At 35.4% G+C, this 20,213-nt stretch overlaps 2 protein-coding genes across 2 annotated transcripts in view; one reads left to right on the plus strand and one right to left on the minus strand.

Moving 5' to 3' along the window:
• Positions 1-20,213, minus strand: part of CAPS2 (calcyphosine 2) — a 145,920-nt gene that overhangs the window by 49,191 nt on the left and 76,516 nt on the right. The window lies entirely within an intron of this gene.
• GLIPR1L1 (GLIPR1 like 1) overlaps positions 1-20,213 on the plus strand; it is a 34,622-nt gene that overhangs the window by 1,581 nt on the left and 12,828 nt on the right. Inside the window, exons 2-3 of the mRNA XM_019801168.2 lie at positions 16,371-16,616; positions 19,779-19,879. Coding sequence (XP_019656727.1) covers positions 16,371-16,616; positions 19,779-19,879 — 347 coding nt within the window. The remainder of the gene's footprint in view (positions 1-16,370; positions 16,617-19,778; positions 19,880-20,213) is intronic.

The raw sequence follows: 20,213 nt of genomic DNA on the forward strand, positions 1-20,213 counted from the left end.
ATAAGCACCTGTGTATGCTAATGTTCTCCAAAGGAAGCAATAAAGGGATATACATATTAATTTAAATTTAAATAGCTAGCTGCAGGAGAGTGAAGAAAAGACTAGGGTGGAGAAGACATGAATGGAAACAAGCCTTCTTTGCATTTACCTTGTTTTATAGTTTTGAATTTGTAAACGTGTAGAAGCTTTTGTTATTTTTGCCCTTTACATTTTCTGGTGCTCTTCATTTCTTTGTGCAGATCCATATTTCCACCTGGTATCATTTTCCTTCTGCCTAAATGGCATTAACATTTCTTATACTTTAGTCTGATTTTAATCCTATCAATCTTTATAAAAGTCTTTGTTTCTCCTTAATCTTTTTTCTATCATGCAATTTTATTAACTGTATATTTTTCCCAGTTGAACTGAGAAATAAGTGACATACATCATGGTATAATTTTAAGGCATACAGCATGAGGGTTTGTTTTACATATATTGTGAAATGATTGCCACAATAGGTTCGGTAATGTCCATCTTCTCATACAGATACAATTACCCAAAAAAAAGAATGAAAAAAGGATAAAAATTCCTCCTTGTAATGAGAACTCCTAGGATTTACTCTCTTTTCCTATATATCATACAGCAGTGTTAGCCATAATCATCATTGATGTGATGTGGGCCAGGAGGGAATGATCAAGAAAGAAATCTTGAAACGTTTTCGGCGCAAAAAGGGATTTTTAGTAAAGCACAGGGCCAGGAGCCATGGGCAGTAAAAGCTGCACTGGAATTGTTAGGAGCAACTGATTATAGACTTTTAAGTTGGGGAGGGGGCTAAAGACAAAAAAAAGTTTCCAAAAGGATTTGCATATGTCCAAGAGGACTTACAGGATCCTGGAGGTCTGGCTATTGTTAAGCTAAGGTTACTTTTTGCCTCTATCAAAGCATTAACATTAAAACAGTTGCAAGTGGGGCACCTGAGTGGCTCAGTGGGTTAAGCGTCTGCTTTCCTGCTCAAGTCATGATCTCAGAGTCTTGGGATTGAGCCCCAGGTAGTGGCTTCCTGCTCGGTGGGGATCCTGCTTCTGCCTCTGCCTCTGCTCCTCCCCCAGCTTGTGCTCTCTCTCTCTCTCTAAAATAAACAAAATCTTTTTAAAATATGAAAATAAATAAAACAGTGTGATTGTGAGTTTTTTGAGGAATGTCATACTCTGCCTGTCTCAAATATTTGTCAATGGGCTGCAGGTTGTAAGGAAATTTAATTTTATCCACATTTCTTTTGCTTTCATTCCCCTCATCAATCATGTTGTACATTATATGGATAGTACTTATTTATCTTATAATGGGAAATTTGTATCTTTGGACACCTTTCGATCTCCTTAATTTTTACTAGATATTAGCACCGTTTGTAGAATTCTAAATTGAACTTTAAAGATGTTACTGCACTGTCTTCTTTCTTCTCATACATTATTTGTGATGAGAAATTGGCTGGATCATTTTCTTGGTTTCCATGTATATCATTTGCATTTTTCCTTTGGCAGCTTTTAAGAATTTCTCTTTATCCTTGGTGTTGAGTAATCTGATGTGCCCTGGTATTAAAATGTTCATGTTTCCTGGAGTTCACTGAACTTTTTGGATCTGCCAGTTTTAATCAAAAGAGAAAAATTTGAGCCATTGTCTACTAAAATATTAGAGACTTCAATTATATATACATTATACCACTTGAAGTTTCCCACAGTTCACTGATGCTCTTTTATTTTTTTTCTCAGTCTTGCTTTGTCTACTAATTTTAACATCTGTGTCAGTCCTGGTTTGATTGATTGATTTTTCTTCTCATTTGAAGTTGTATTTTCTTGCATCTCTGTATGCAGATAATTTCTTATCAGATGCCAGATACTGTTAATTTTACTTTGTTGGGTGACGGTTATTTTTGGATTTCTATAAATATTCTGGACTTTTTTTTCCTGTCATAATTCATGTTACCTGGCATTTTGACCCATTTGAGTCTTGTTTTTAAGATTTGTTGGGCAGGAAAAAAACAGTGGTTTAGGCTAGGGATAAATATCTCCCACAATTAAGCCAAGATTCTTCTGAGTACTCTACACAGTTCCCAAGATTATGAGGTTTTTCCAGTCTGGCTAGAGAGAAGAGGCACTATTCCCAGGACTGAGTGAGCATTAGGTAATATTTCTCTTACCTTTTGGAGTGATTCATTCCCTGAGCTTGGGTAGGTTCCTCACATACATGTGCTAATCAGTACTTTGCTAAATACTCAAGCAGGACCCTCTGAACATCTTCAGAATTCTCTCTTCATGCCGATCTCTCTTTCCTGGTAATTCTTTACGGCCTGAAAATTCTCATTCTCTCAAGGGAGTAAGCTGAGGATTACCTTATTAGTTTCCCTACTCTCAGGGAGCACTGGCCTCTTTTGCCTGATGTTATGTGTGCTGACACCTGCTTTTCCACATATTTTTTTTCAAGTGGGAAGGTAAACCTGGTCCTGCTACTCCATCTTGGCCAGAAGCAGAAGAGCTAACTAATGGAAGCGCAAGTGCTGTTGGCTGAGTCTTCAAGGAGATTCTCCTGTCTTCCACTACTGATCATCCAGGAAAACTAAGCACCTCATTTCTCATGTCAATTTCTATATTTATCAGGGGCACCTGGCTGGCCAAGAGCATGTGGCTCTTGATCTTGGGGTCGTGAGTTCAAGCCCCACACTGGGTATAGAGATTATTTCTTAAACTTAAAAAAAATGTTTTTCTATATATATCAAAAAACGGTGGACTGTGATGTTAACAAATAAATCCTGAAACCTTGAAGGCCTTTTTTTCCCACTTTTTTACTGATATATACTATTGTATTAAAATGTACATGATTCGATATATGTATGTATGGTGAAATGATTACCACAAGTTTAGTTAACGTCCATCACCTCACATAGTTAACAGTTTCTTTTTCTTATGATGAGAATGTTTAAGATCTAATTGCTTAGCAACTTTCAAATATACAATACAGTATGGTTAGGTATAATCACATCATCATGCTTTATTGTACATCCCCAGAACTTATTTGCCTTAAACCTGGAAGTTTGCACCTTTTGACCTTCTTCTCAATTTCACCCACCCCCGTCTCCAGGAACCACCAATCTGTTCTCTATGAGTTGTTTTTTTAGATTCCAAATATAAGTGAGATCATACAGTATTTGTCTTTCACTATCTGACTCATTTCACTTAGCATAATTCTTTTGACAATATAGGTTTAGTATCTCCCTCACACAAAGTCCAATACTGGTTGGACCATTCTCTGTATCACCTCTTCTTCGTACAATGCCATAGGCTGCTTATATCTTGGATCCATCAGGCCAATACATGTTTTATCAGAGTCACCACTGAGAAAGCTAGAAGATTGTATAGGTATTTGTAAAATCAGACTGAAGGTGCCATATGTCACTCCCACTCATATCCCTTTGGCCAGAATTAGTCTGATAATCCTAACATGCTTGCATTAAATGTCTCAAGCCCAGACTGTTTTTATGGTCATCAGGTTTGTATGTATGTATGTACGTATTTATTTATTCTTTATTCCTTCCCTCCCATAAATAGAACAATTCAAGGCCTCCTCTAAGAGATAAAGCCCAATATCTTATTCAGTTATTGACACAGTCTTCAATCTCTGAGTTGTATGCAACAACCCAACAAGGTTGGTTGTGGATACTCTTGGCCTAGGGACTGTGTCTGTCCTCCACACAAACAATATTCAATGGCAGCACAAGACAAGACAACCATAACAAACACTTCTGTTCAGAAGGTGGAAGAATGGGAGCCACACAGTAATCATTGGTTCAGAATGATTCTGCAATATTTAGATAGGAGATAGTATGAAGACCTACTATACTGGGGGTCAGAAATTTTTTTTTTATTAGAGGAGGTAGGAGTTCCCTTGTCCATTATTTTCTGTGGTACCTATCTTCTCCCTCTAAAATGTTCTTCCTTAACCATCATCCCCCTAGGCTAACTTGAATTGGGCATTGGGAAATATGCCATCTTTGAGCCATAGCCTTCTCAGACTGCTTTCTGCCCATGGAAGTTTAAGGTCAATGGTCATTTAAAGTATCCAACATTCACAGGCTTTTTTCATAACAGGTTTCCAATATCTTTGGAAATACATTTGTCTCAAAAACTCTGAAGGTCTTTCAGCTGTATGCCTCCAATCAGTTCCAAATACCAATACCCACACTTAAAGTACCAGTTAGAGAAATTTTCAAGTCTTGTCTTTGTTTTCTCACCGTGATGCTTTTCCTGTTCATCTTAATACCAGTTTTCTTGAAATGTGAGTTTTGGGGAAATGGATATACCCTAATCTGTTCATTTGCTGAGGGACTTTTTAATCAATTAAGAGGATTTCCTTGGTGTCATACTTCATCTCTTTGTCCTGAGCTTTTCTAATCACATGAAAGTCTTAAGACATGTCTCTCAATGACTTTTTAACATCTCATATCTTATTATATGCTATATAGAAGCACTTTCTTTCCCATGTCTCAAAAGCCCCACATTTTTTTTTTAAGATTTTATTTATTTATTAGAGAGGGAGAGGGAGGTAGAGAGCACAAGCAGGGAGAACAGCAGAGGCAGAGGAAGAAACAGGCTCCCCACTGAGCAAGGAGCCCATTGTAGGGCTTGATTCCAGGACCCTGGTATCATGGCCTGAGCCAAAAGCAGACGCTTAACTGACTGAGCCACCCAGGCATCCCAAAAGCCCTACATTTCTTGATTTTAGCTTTTATTTCTGCTTCCAAGCTGGCCAGTTCTTTTACTCCTAAAATAATCTTGCTGAACACACACTACAACCAACAAACACTATTTCTTTGTTTTCCATCTCTGCTTAGAGCTTCAAGTTCAATGGACTCATGGTCTCCATTCTGAGTTACAGATCACATTTTTTCAGATGTTTTGGCCCTGAATCACATGGATTCCTGCCCCTTGTGTAAGTTTCCTCACTGTTTGCCAGCTAACTATTAAATTCCCCAAATGATTCAGGCAAGCTTACCATCATTTTTGGGCTAGAGGAAGCATAAAAATGGAAGCCTACAGTCTCATTGTTTGCTCAGTAATTAAATCTTTATTTAGTAAAGATTGTGTGGTTTCAGGGATTTCACCTAACTTGTTCAGATCTGGATTTGATCAGAATAATTTTGTTCATTTTCATTTATGTCATCAGTAACTAAATTTGCATTTCTTCTGAAATAATTGAAATGCTATTAAAATTAAAAGGCAAAGTTATAATGGATGAATAACAATTTTAAGTATTTAAAAAACTTTTTTGAAAATTTAAGTCTTTTTGTATATTTTTATAAACATAAAATTATTCATCATTCTAGTGTTCATGTCCATCTAGTGGTCATTTTATAATACACTGTGTCTGGGGGGGTGTAATATGTGACATCCTATAAAATCTGGGCCCAGAGCTGGGATCCTTCCTACCTAGGTCTCAGGGTGGTTTGATTAGATTTTTATTGTGGCTTCACTCCACTTTTAGCAGTAAGTTTTATGAGGCTAGACTAGCTATGGTATAAAATAAACCCTGAAGTGTCAGTGGCTTAACAAAGTTTAATTCTTCACTAGCACAAGTTGTAGAGAAGGCGAGTTAGGATTCAACCTCTCTTGGGGGCAGAAGGGCGAGCCCCCTACCCCAGCTAGCTCATTAACAGGCAGTATGACAAGAGTTCCCAAAGTCATTCATTAAATAATTGCTTTACCAATGTAAAGAATAAATATCTACTGATGCTATTCTAAAGTAAGAGGTTTAGCACCATCTTATTTTCTTCTCATTTCTTCCCCATATATTTGTTGAATTAATATGACTTTTATATTCAGATTGCTGTTCTCAATTGCAAATGTTTGTTATGCTAGAAGTGATTAATAATAACACAAGTAAATTTTAATATAGCAAGTGTTGGTGAGGTTGTAGAGAACATGGAACCATTGTACACTGTTGGTGGTTATGTAAAATTGTGCTGCAGCTATGGAAAACAATATGGAGATTACTCAAAAAATTACATTAGAACTACCATAAGATCCAGAAATCCCACTTCTGGGTATATATCCAAAAAAAACTGAAATCAGGATCATGGATATCTACACTTCCATGTTCACTGCAGCACTATTCACAATAGCCAAGATATAGAAGCAATCCAAGGGTCCATCAGCAGATGAGTGGGAAAGGAAAATGTGTTATATACATGCTATGGGATATTATTCAGCCTTAAGAAAAGAAGGAAATCCTGCCATCTGTGAGATAAGTCTGTCACAGAAGGACAGATGCTCCTGCATGGTTCCACATTTGAGGTATCTAAAATAGTCAAACTCATAGAAGAAGAAAATACGATAGTGGTTGTCAGGGGCTGGGAGGTGAGGTGGTTGGGGGATTGGGGAATTGTTATTCAAAGGGTATATAGTTTCAGTTATGTTACATGAGTAAGTTCTAGAGATCTGCTATATAGCATAGTGCCTATAGTTAACAATATGTTATGCGGCACTCCAAAATTTGTGAAGAAGGTAGGTCCCATGTTAAATATTCTTACCACAAAAACAAACAACACCAAAGGGACATAAGAAACTCTAGGAGGTTTCTAGACATGATGTCTATTACCTGGATTATAGTGATGGCATCATAGGTGTTTGCATAAGTCCAAACTCATCAAACTGTACACATTAAATATGTAAAATTATTTCTATATCAATGATACCTCAATAAATCTGATTTTTTTCAGTATTATTTTTGTTATTTGCATCATTTTTCATAATACTTTCAAGAACTTTGAACATTGACTGTTATACTATTTTTATTACTCAACATCATTCTTTTTATGTTACCCATATATAGCAAAAATTCTGCAATAGCATACTGACATATCCCAGCATCCTCCTGCCCTCAACCCTATGCACAATATGCTGTTTCTTGCCATAGCACAAGTAGAAGCATTATGACTATATGAGCATATTTTTTCAAAGGTAGTGTGGAAACTCTCCATCACATGAAACTATTACAATTCTCTTTTTTAGTTTATATTTTGAAGACTTTCTTAGATTTTCTTATTCCTCCTTATGTAGAGGAGCTTCAGTGATATGGATGTAATTCATAATACAAGGACTTCTGATCAGAAGAGCTTGCAGAGTGTACTGGAGTATAGGTTAGACAGAAGGCAGGCGATTGGGCTTTTTAAAATTTATGTCTATAAGCATGTCAAATTCTTCTATTTACAAGTTAAGGCAGGATATTACTCAATAAAATTTTTCCTGAACAGCTAGAGACTTAACAGCAACTAAAGTTAGGTGGAAGTATTGACAGATCTAAGGGGACATTAAAATATTTTTTCTAGAAAGATGTTTAATTACATTATTCAATCAAGGGAAAGAATGAGTCCCTGGGATTACAGAGTCCCTGGGATTCTAAAATGCAAATAGATTTTTTTAGTTACACATACACCAAGATCATTATAATTTATATATATTATGTGTGTTTGAACTGGCTTGAAATACATGTTTTGAATGCATGTAATTCCTTAGCCATCAGATATTAATTCCTACTCTTTCAAAGCCATTGTGTTCACCATTTGTATATTAAGACTAGGTCTTAATTAGAATGAGAGAATAATTTTCTCTTATACCATACTTTGGATAGGAGATGATTTGGTACAAGCTATTCGACATTAGAACTATGTTTTAACTAATATATATATTTTAAATATATACCAGATTTAGGGGCGCCTGGGTGACTCAGTTGGTTAAGCAACTGACTCTGGGTTTCAGCTGAGGTCATGATCTCAGGGTTGTGTGATGGAGCCCTGCATTGGGCTTCACCCTGAGCATAGAGTCAGCTTGAGACTCTCTCCCTCTCCCCCCTGCCCCCCCACTCGAGTGTTCTCTTTCTCTCTCTCAAATAAATAAAATCTTAACAAATAAATAAATAAAATATATAGCATATTTAAGCTGGGTTTTTTGGGGGGTTTTTGTTGGGTTTTTTTTGTTAGTTGTTGTTTTGTTTTGTTTTGTTGCTTTTAAAATGGAGAAAACTTCCAATGATTCAGACAAAAGACTGGGATTCTCACAGGTGTTAAGAGGAGGTAAAGCTTTCCAGAGTCTATAGCTAAACTGAAATATTTTGGAAAAGGAATGAATTGCATAAAAGCTATAGCTAGGAATATATCTATTAAGTGAAAAGGCCTGTCTTGAAAATATTTGTTTGCTATTGCTGATTTCTTGTTTGGTTCTGCAATTGTATCTGTCTTACAGTAACTGTGAAAAAAATGGAGGTTCTATATTTGTGGTATCTTATCTCTTCCAAGTATGTATAATTTTTGGTGAGGGGGGTATATGAGAACTCATCACTCAGTCTATTCATTTTTTCAGAAGGGTAAATTATGAATCATCCTCTAGGACCTCTAGGACCTGCTGAAGTCTCTTTTGGCTACTGTAAACAAACTTTTCATGTAACTATTTTTTGTAGTTTGAACAAATATGAGTGATTAAAGTGTCAAAAAATATAGGAAGTTAACCAATGAAATTAGTAGTATGAATTTAAATCTAGAATCTTAAAATGGAAATGAAATGTCATTTATTTTTTTCCATTAAATCACCCTAATTGTAATTTTTAGTCCTCACATTGATAAGGGTATTAAAAACGCAATCTTAAACATTTTAGGGACTCCTTTCCCCCCATTATTGTACAAAAAAAACCTTGGGTCTTTGTTCCAAAAGATAGGGGAATCATCTTAATAGTCAAGTCAATAATCATTATTATCCTTCCAAACTAGTCACCACTGGGATGCCAATATCACTATCCTTCCAGGTTTGGACATGATTCCAGGATAGTTCTATGACATAGAAATCTTGATGGAGGCTGGGAGAACGACGTTAGATACTCTACCTTCCTAAGCTACCAGGCTAGCATTCTCTTTGAAATTTTACTGTATGTTCAATGCTATGATTCTAATACTGGTAGTAGCCTTTATTTTTAGCTACTTAAGCTTTCTGCCATGCCCACAATTCTTGAGGCAAGGAATTACAGAGAATCTACTACCTGCTGGTAATGTCTTTTTTGGAGCTATGGAGATAGAAATGGGACATATAATGAGCAAAAAACTTAAGAAATCATCTTCCTGACAAGATGAGTAGATTCATTTGTACCATTCCTCCCATTAAGTATAGATTAAAAACCTCAGATATTATATATAAGACAAATATTAGAAGACTCTTAAAGTTGGAAAGAAAAAAAGCAAAGTAGCTAGAGATTCCAAGACTCAAGGAATGACACAGGGTGAGTTCCATGTCTTTCCTTTTCTACTCCTGTATATCCTAGACTAGGTATGAAAGAAGCCCAAAACTCAGAAATGCCAACAGATACAGAAAATAAACCTCAAGAAAAGACTGCTCTCTTAGCAAAGAAAAAGAGCAGTCTAGTAAGGAAGAAACTTTTTTTTTTTTTTAAGATTTTATTTATTCATTCGACAGAGAGAGAGAGAGCCAGTGAGAGACGGAACATAAGCAGGGGGAGTGGGAGAGGAAGAAGCAGGCTCCCAGTGGAAGAGCCTGACCTGGGACTCGATCCTGGAACACCAGGATCACGCCCTGAGCCAAAGGCAGATGCTTAACAACTGAGCCACCCAGGTGCCCCGAAACTTTTTTTTTTTAAACAATAACCATCCTATTCTGGACAAATAACAGTGGAAGTGAGGAAGGGAAGCAACAACCCTCCTATCTTTTTTTAGCAAAGGCTAAGTGGAGAGCCTAAACTATCATTGTGATGCTAGTAAAGCACCTCTCTCACCTCCTCTCTACAAATGTTGTGCCAGAGAAGGCTAAGTGAGGAGGCTTCTAGCCTTCATGAGGCAATAATATGGTGCCCTTTCCCTTCCCAGCCAGGGTGGTATCAGAAGAGGCCAATCATGGAACCTGGATTTTTACTACCACCCAGCAGTAATGAAGTGGCCCTCACAACAACCTCCCCATGGTATCAGTGGAGGCCATGTCAGGACTTCCAGTCACACAAGATATTGAGGTACCCCTTCCTCTCCTGTGGTATTGGTAGAAGACAAGTAGGGAGCTTAGATTTTCATCCCACTTAGTGGGTGATAAAAAGTGAACACGTACTCTCCTGGTGGGATGATGATGTCAGCAAATACAAAAGGGTAGGAAGCCTAGACTTTCTTCCACCGATCAAGTGATAAAAGAGGTGGTATCCCTTTCCCCCCCATTGGAACAGTGTTAGTGAAACCCCCTAAAACAGGAGGATTAAATAAAATCTAGAGTCTCATAGCATGAAACTCAAAATATCAAGCATGCAATGAAAAATCACTCATCCTACCAAGAACCAGAAAAATCTCCACATGAATGAGAAAACACAACAGATGCCAACACCCAGACAACACAGATATTAGAATTATCTGACAAAAGTTTTAAAGGACTCATTATAAAAATGCTTCAAAGAGCAATTATAAAAATGTTTAAAACAAATGAAAAAATAGAAAAGTCTCAGCAAAGAAATCAAAGTTATATAGAAGATTTAAATGGGCATTTTACACCTGAAAAATATAATAACCAAAAATGAAAAATTCACTGGATGGAGGTGCCTGACTGGCTCAGACATTAGAGCATGAGACTTAATCTTGGGGTCATGAGCTTGAGCCCCAAATTGGGTGTGAGATTACTTAAAAAAAAAAAAACCACACAACTCACTGGATGGGCTCAATAGCTGAATGAATATGACAAAAGAAAAAATTAGTAAACTTGAAAATAGAACAATATAAATTACCAAATCTGAACAACAGAGAGAAAATGGACTGAAGAAAAAAATGCACAGATCATCAGGGATCTATACAGCAAGAACAAAATATGTATTCATGTCATTGGAGTCCCAGAAGGAATGGAGAAAGATGGGGAGGAGCAGAAAAAATATCCTAAGAAAAAGTGGCTGAGAACTTCCAAAATTTGGGTCAAGACATGAACAATAAATCTGAGTGAAGCCCAACTATGATGAGCCTAGAGAAATTCATGCCAAGATACATCATATAATCAAACTTCAGAAAATTTAAGACAAAGAAAAAACATCTAAAGCAGTGGGGAAAAAAACCAATGCATTACCTAAAGAAACACAACAATTTCAATGTCATCAAATTTCTCATCCAAATCCATAGAAGCCCAAAGGAAGTGGCATAATATTTTCAATTTCAAAAAATAGTCAATCAAGAATCCTACCCAAGGGGCGCCTGGGTGGCACAGCGGTTAAGCATCTGCCTTCGGCTCAGGGCGTGATCCCGGCGTTCTGGGATCAAGCCCCATCAGGCTCCTCTGCTATGAGCCTGCTTCTTCCTCTCCCACTCCCCCTGCTTGTGTTCCCTCTCTCGCTGGCTGTCTCTATCTCTGTCAAATAAATAAATAAAATCTTTAAAAAAAAAAAAAAAGAATCCTACCCAAAGAAAATATAGTTCAGGAATTAAGATGAAATTAAACACTCTCAGATTCAGGAGAACTAAAATAATTTGTCATAAGCAGACCCACTCTAAAAGAATAGCTCAGAAAAGTTCTTCAAACACTAAGATAATGATGAAACAAGATTCTCAGAATATCAGGGATGAAGAAAGAACAAGGCAAAATGTAAAAATATGGGTAAATATAACAAAGTATTCTTCCATTATGTTTTCTAAATTATGTTACACAGTTGAAGTAAATTTTATAATATTGTTTGATATGGTTCTTAATGTATGTAGAAGAAATATTTAAGACAATTATATTATTGGTGACGTGAGTGGTAAAGGAACATAAATGAAAGCAATATTTCTATACTTTAGTCAAACAGGTAAAATGCTGACACCAGTAGTTAATGACAAGTTACAAAAATTATGTAATATCTATAGCAACCATTAAAACATATATATTAAAAAACGCTATGGATAAATCAAAGTAGAATTCTAAATAACATTCGAGTAGCTCAAAGAAAGGCAGGAAAAGTGAAACAGGAATGAAAAACAAAGGGATAATAAAAAATAAACAATAAAATGGTAGGATTATGCTTTAACTTATCAATAAGTACATTTGATGTAAATGGTATAAATACATCAATTAAAAATCAGGGAGTATCAGAATGGATTAAAAAAATGTGAGCCAACAATATGCTATAACCAAGAAACTCACTTCAAATATAATGATATAGGCAGATTGAAAGTAAAATGCTGGGGCGCCTGGGTGGCACAGCGGTTAAGCATCTGCCTTCGGCTCAGGGCGTGATCCCAGCGTTCTGGGATCAAGCCCCACATCAGGCTCCTCTGCTATGAGCCTGCTTCTTCCTCTCCCACTCCCCCTGCTTGTGTTCCCTCTCTAGCTGGCTGTCTCTATCTCTGTCAAATAAATAAATAAAATCTTTAAAAAAAAAAAAAAAGAAAGTAAAATGCTGGAGAAAGACATGACATACAGAGGTTGATCAAAAGAAAGCAGGAGTGGCTTTATTAATATCAGATACAGAAGATTTCAAAGCAAAGAAAAGCACCAGAGAACAACATTATATAATGATACAACAATCAATCCATCAAAGAAATTTTAATTAAAAATTTGTATGCCTCAAACAACAGACCTTTAGAATACAGGAAGGAAACCAAAAGAACTGAGAGAAGAAATAGAAAAGTTCTCAATTCCATTTGGAAATTTCAACACCCGGCTCAACAAGCACTAAATGGCTACATTACAAAGGGGAAAGCTTTTAAATAAATAATCTAGATTCTATCTAAACAAACAAGAAAAGAGCAAAATAAACATGCAGAAGGAAGAAAATAATGGAAGAGGAGAAATCAATGAAGTTGCAAATTAAAATGATAGAAAAAAACCCATGGAATATATATATGATTCTTTGAAAAGACTAATAAAAAAGACAATGGCATAAGAGACTATGGACTCTGGGAAACAAACTGAGGGCTTCAGAGGGGAGGGTGGTGGGGGATTGGGATAGGCTGGTGATGGGTATTAAGGAGGGCACGTATATGGTGCACTGGGTGTTATATGCAAGTAATGGATCATGGAACTTTACATCAAAAACTAGGGATGTACTGTATGGTGACTAACATAATATAATAAAAAATTATTATTAAAAAAACGACAATGGCACAAATAACCAATATCAGGAATGAATCAGGAATATTATTACAGATCCTTCAAGGTGTATACTATGAACAACTCTACAGATTTTTGACATTCATAAGCAAAACAAAAAACAATTAAAAAAATTTTGACCTAAACTTTATACATTATATAAAAATTAACTCAAAATAAATCACATATTTAAATATAAAACACAAAACTATAAAACTTTTAGAAGGAAAAGTAGAGAAAATCCTCAGGATCTACAACTATTGAGGCTTCCTAATATGGCAGATTACTTTGATTATACATGACACCAAAACTGCAAGCTATTAAAAAATAGCAAGTTAAACATCATCAAAATTAAAAACTTTTGCTCTTTAAAATACCTTGTTAATACATATAAAGACAAGCTACAGAATAGCAGAAAATACACATAAAGTTATCTCACAAAGAACTGCTATCTAGAATATATAAGGAACCCTCAAAACTCAGTATTAAAAAAAAAAGAAAACGAACAAAAGACTGAAGAGACATTTCACTACAAGGACGCACAAATGGAAAATAAGTGCATGAAAATATGTTCACCACATTAGCCATTGGGAAATACAAATTAAAAGCACAATGTAGTATTACTACACACCGATTAGAAAAACTAAAATAAAAAACAGTGACAACATCAAATACTCAAGAGGATGTAGAAAAATTATATCTGTCATACTTTGCTGGTGGGAATGTAAAATGTAAAATGTTGCAGCCATTCTAGAAAATAGTTTGGTCCTCTTATTCTAAAAAACCACATGTACGCTTACCATACGACCCAACAATCGCCCTCTTAGGGTGCTTTTTCCTTTTCCTTTTTTCCCAGAGAAGGGAAAACTGTTACACAAAAACCTGTTCACACATGTTCACTGCAGCTTTATTTGTAATAACCCAAACTGGTAAACATCAAAATTTCCATCAACAGATGAAGGTTAAACAAACTGTGGTATATCCATACTGTGGAATACCACTCAGCAGCAAGGAATAAACTATGAACACATGGAACATTATGGACGGATCTCAAGGGAACGATGCTGAGTGAAAAAAAAAAAGAAACCAATCTCAAAATGGTTACATATTGTGACTGTTTATGTAACATTCTTGAAATGACAAAATTACAGAGATGGTGAACACATTAATGATTACCAGGAATTAGGGATAAGATGGGGAAGTGAGTGAGTATGACTTTAAAGCATTAGTATGAGGGATCATTGTGATGATAGTGAAGAGAGAAAACTTACCAAAGCCAGCCCAGGCCAGGAGGCCCCAGAAGATGGAAAGTTACTAACAATAAGCTAGAGATAACCAGAAGCCTTACTGGGAGCAGGAGATAACCCGCCCTTTCTGCTTCTGTAAACAGGCTTCCCGCCACAGGCTCCCTGCACTACTGTTCCCTCCTAAAACAGCCCCCACTCCCCCAGTTTAAACCCACCTACCAGCAGTCAGCATAGCCCTTGGAACCTGACTGCCTGCAATCCGCTATAAAAGCCCCGTAACCCCATGGCCCTGGGCCCAGAATTTGGAGCACGAGCTTATCTGGGTCCACGGGCGTAAAATAAATCCGAGTTCTCCTACTTCTCCAAGTATCACTTGATCTCTCACCAGTCTGATTCTTATTTTTCTGCAACATTTCAATGGTTTGTTACGCATCTTGATTGTGGGGGTGATTACTTCAATTTACACATGTGATAAGATTGCATAGAAATACACAGACACACATACACACAATGAATGCATGTAAAACTACTGAAATCTTAATGTCTGTTGATTGTACCAATGTCAATTTCTTCATTTTGATATTGTTTTATAGTCACATAAAACATTATCAATGGGGAAACCAAAGTTTGCACAGGACCACTGTGTACTATTTTTGTAACCCCTTGTGAATCTACAATTAATTTAAAATAAAAATACTTTTTAAAAATTATCTTGCCAGGGGCTGCCTCAGTGGGCAGAGCATGCGACTCTTGATCCTGGGGTTGTAAGTTCAAGCCCCTCATTGGGCATAAAGTTTACTTAAATTAAAAAAAATCATCTTGCCAATATACCTATGTTAAGATGTCGCCGCTCTTGTCAAAAATTGATTCTGGACTCTACTCTGTTTCCTTGGGATATTTGTCTATCCATATTTTGTACCAATACCACAATGTCTTTATGTATATTTATGATGTCTTGATATCTGGTACAGTAAGTCCTCTAGCCTTGTTTGACTTTTTAAAGATTGTCTTAGCTATTGTGGGTTCTTTGAATTTTCATATGAATTTTGAAATCAATTTCCACCAAAAAAAAAAGCTACTTAGATTTTTTTCTAGAAATGGATTAAATATCAATATCCAATTCTTTACCTATATTAAATCTTCCAGTTCATAAACATTTTACATCTATCCATTGAAGTCTTTATAAATTAACCTGAGTGATGTTTTGTAGCTTTTTTAGTGTAGGAATTTTTTATATCATTTATTGGATTTGTTTTTATATATTTGTTATCTTTAAAATTGTTTCTGAAGCATATATGGAAATACAATTTTGTATACTTTTCTGATATTTGGAAACTGAAAATTTCATTTTTCCCATACTTTTGTTTGTGTATTCATTTGAATTTTCTATGTACCCAGTCTTATCCATGAGTAATGACAGATTCCAGTCTTTATACATTTTATTTTTTTCTTATGTATTTATAACTCACATATTTTATTATACCACCTAACTTCCTGTATTATTTTAAATAGAAATAATGAGACTTCTTGTTTCATTCTCAATCTTGGGGGAAGCTTTCAATATTTCACCAGTATATTGATGCTGGTTGTAGCGTTTTTTGGTTTTGGTAGATATTCTTGACCAAATTAAGGAAATTCTGTTCCTGGTATGCTAAGAGGCATTTTCCTTTTTTACTTATAAATGGGTACTCATATTTCACTTATAATATATTTGCATGACCTGAATTACTAGACTGTGAACTCTTGACTTACTTAAATCACATTTGAATATATTTGTTGGGTGCCTCTACTGTACTAGGCCATCTGCAAGGTATTGGAAATTCAAAGATAAACTGTCATAGAGTGGGTACTAAATGTTTCTGAAGTGTAACTAGAAAAAATGACTAACTGTAAACATAATACCAAAAAATCCTACATTTTATTAAAATAAACAAAATTGGATTACAATCACTAGAATAGCTTTAATCCAAGCAAATATGCACAATTCAATTTAAATTATTTTATCTTTCAGATTTGGGATGATGGTTTAGCGAAGATTGCTAAAGCGTGGGCAAACAAGTGCACATTCAAACACAACTCCTGCTTATCAAAATCATACGGATGCCATCCAACTTTTCAATTTGTTGGAGAAAATATCTGGTTAGGCGGATTAAGCATATTTTCACCACACTTTGCTGTTGTTGCTTGGTTTAATGAAACTGAATTTTATGATTATGATACCCTATCATGTTCCAAAGCTTGTGGCCATTATACGCAGGTAAGCATTTGACATTTTGTTGATTAGTTCTTATTTATACATATTGCAATCAAAAGACTTTTTTAGCATTTTCTTTTGAGTTTCTCTTGAGTATCTAAAAAAACACTCCTTCATTTGAAAGATATTTATACTGGGAATAGAATTCTACGTCCTGGAATTTATTTTGTTTCTTTTGTTTGTCTTGTTTTTCCAAACTTTGAAAATCTTACTCCACTGTCATCTCACTTGCACTGTTTCCAACAAAAAATCTACTATAATCTTTTCTTTATTCCTTTGTACTTTATGCGTCTTTTTGCTCTGACTTTTACAATTCTTCCTTTATTACAGGTCGTGAGCAATTTCATAATAATGCACTGCAGTTTTCTTCATGTTTTTTTCTGCTGCAGTTTACAAACTTCTTGGAACTGTAGGTCTGTGGTTTAAATCAAATTTTGAAAAATGTTTGTCATTATTTTTTCAACTATTTCTGTCATTCTTTCTTGCTACTCCCTTCCCAGAGTTGTTACTCATGTAGAGGGCCACTTGAAGTTTTCCACAGTTGACTGATGTTCTCTTCTCCCTTTTCCTAATTTTTTTCTTCTGTGATTAATTTCAGATAGTCTTATTGCTTTAAGTTCACTAATCAGTCAATGACTGTATCTAGTATTTAATCTTTCATCTAACTTATTAATCATATGGGATACAGTTATAATCATTATTTTAATGTTCCCCCCCCATTCTATCATCTAGGTTAGTTCTGGGTTAGTTTCAATGGATTGATTTTCCCTCTTCATTATGGGTCAAATTTTCCTGCTTCTTATCATGCTGCTGGGTAAATTTATTATATTCCCAAATTTATAAATTTTGCCTTGTTGAATGCTGGGTTTATTTATATATCTCTAAATATTCTTGAACTGTCTTCTGGGATACAATTACATTATCTGAAAATTTTTTAATTTTTTTGATTCTTGCAAAGCAAGAGCCTTGAGTGTACTCCACCAATGCCCCAGAAATTGGTATTTTCCAATGTGGCTAGCAGGAACAGGCTCTATTCCTGGCCCTGTTTAAGTCTTAGCATCCTTACCTCTAGTTTTTATAGGTGGTTCTTTCCCAGGCCTCAGGCAGTTTCTTCATATACATGCTGATTAATGAGCTGCTGGATTGATGATGAGGACTCTCTGTAGATCTCTACAGCTGTATCACTGTGAGACTTTCACCTCCCTCCTCTATATTCTCTAAGCTCCTGCCTCCTTTGTCTCCCCAGACTCTCAGCTCTGCCTCTCAACTGTGTGAATCCATCAAGCTTCTGCTGGTTTCCCAGCTCTCAACCCCCCAGCCATGGACTGGAAAATCTGTCAAAGCAATAATCTGGGACAATTGTACAGCCTGAATCCTTTCCCCTCAACTCACAGAGGGCATTGTCCTTTTCAAGATACTAATGTCCAGTATCTCGAAAAACTTTATTTCTCATTATTTTCCCAAGTACTCTGGTTATTTCAGTGGGAATTTTTTTGAGGAGTGGAAGTCACTTTTAAGCTAAATCAATCCTAAAAATGGCACTGAACTCCTAGGAAGCTCCATTTAAGCAATAAAAAGGGCTTTCTTCTCCAAACTTACTCATCTGTATAAGATGCATTAATATATAGTGACTTAAAGCAAGTCATTTTTATCAGAGAAGCACTGAACAAGATTAGCAGCTTCCATGCTCCCCTTCTATTCACTCTTTGTCCAACAAAAGGACACTATAAGTCTCAGGATGGATGTCTGCAAAGAATATGGTTTGGTTACTGCTGGGAAAATCGAAAGAATGGAATCCAAATGTTAGGTATACTGATAACAAGCAGAATGTAATATCCCTAGTACGGCATCAAGACTAACTCACAGCCTTTATATAATCCTTTGTCTCTCTCTTTTGTTTCAAGTCAAAAGGAATCTGTTCCCAAATACTCCTTCTCCGCTATCATTGCTACATCAGAATTGGAAGCTCACTCCCCACTGGCTAATTTACATATATGCTTAAATAATTAAGAATGGGTGCATTTTTTCTACTTGTTCAGCAACTATATCTTGCTTAATTTTCTAAACAAAATGAGCTAAAAATTTCCTGCATTTACTATTTGCAGATATTCATATTGAAGTTACAACCAATGTTCATATTGTCACCTCTAGTCCCTTTAATGAAAGCAGTACATTTTAAACCTACACATAGTTGATATTTACTTTTACCATTATCAAAGCCAAAACAGAATCATAACTTAGATCCATTAAGCAAAGAGAATTTCATGGAGTAGCCACATACTCATGAACCAAATTTTTGAACATGATTTCTTGGAAAAAATACAGCTTGCAGCTGTATGGCTTATTAACTTTTTGAGACATTCAAAGAGAAAAGGATCTTTTAAGGATCAAGCTTAATCTCGTTTTATTAATTAGGAAACTAGCTCAGAATTGATGTCAGTGTTTAAAGCCACTCACATGGTTAGAAGCAAAACTCATCTCTTACTTCTCTCTTATTCTTCTTTCATCTTATTGTTACTAAAGAAATAGTAATCTTCTTCACTTTTTTCTCTCTCTTCCCATGTCAGTTTTCCATAGGAGTCATCTTCCTGTTGAATAACTTTGCTATTCTTTGCAACTAGACAAAAATAAAGATTCACCATCTCTGTGGCAGGCATCTTTTGCAGAAGACTCATTATGTTCTTAATCTCAATCCTTATCTGTCTCTTGTTAGCTTAACAAAGGTAAGAATATGGTTAAGACCACAAAATTTAAAATGTGATCATTAACGAAGTAGAATTTTTCTGAGAAAAAGAAATAAAAATTATTATTGTTCTTATTTATAGTCTGATTTTAACATAATATGCCCATGGAGAAAATTAAAATATATTTCATAAGTCACCTAGAAAAAATATGATTTTGTCTTTTTGTTATATTCTCCTTTCGAATTTATGAGAATTAAGTGAGGAAAAACTAGATAGGCCTCAGGAAAGTAGGCCTCAGGAAAGTAGCCTTAACAAAATAATTGTTTTGAAGTTAATATTAAAAATTAAGAAAATAAACGGAGAATAAATAGCTATGTGCATTCATTTTTGGTACCATGACAAAGATTATACCTGCTCCCATAATGCACTGTTTGCATAAAGTTGTTTCACATATTTTATTTTAAAATTCCTTTCCTTATAGGTAGTTTGGGCCAGTTCCTATAAAGTTGGTTGTGCCGTGACAATGTGTCCTGAACTTGGGGGATTTCAAACTGCAATATTTGTATGCAACTATGGACCTGCGTAAGTTATTTTGCTATTAAAAATATTTTAAATTAAAATACATGTTAAGAATTGTTCCCAAAATAACCTTATAATAAAGAGACAAGTGTATTTTTAATAAGTTGAAGTCTCTCTTTGTAGCACTACTCAAGAAATACATTAAAATAGAAGGTGGTGAGAGAACATTATCTTACATAAAAAATTATACCTGCCATGAAATACTTAAACTTGAGAATGAAAATTATGGAAACTGTTTAAGTTAAAAAAAAAGAGAGAGAATATCAAATACTTTGCCACCGTAATATCTAAGTATGTAGAACACAAAATAGGTTGGCAGATGCTTCTCTAATATGAC

Source organism: Ailuropoda melanoleuca, chromosome 15 (genome assembly GCF_002007445.2).
Source record: "Ailuropoda melanoleuca isolate Jingjing chromosome 15, ASM200744v2, whole genome shotgun sequence".
NCBI lineage: Eukaryota > Metazoa > Chordata > Mammalia > Carnivora > Ursidae > Ailuropoda > Ailuropoda melanoleuca.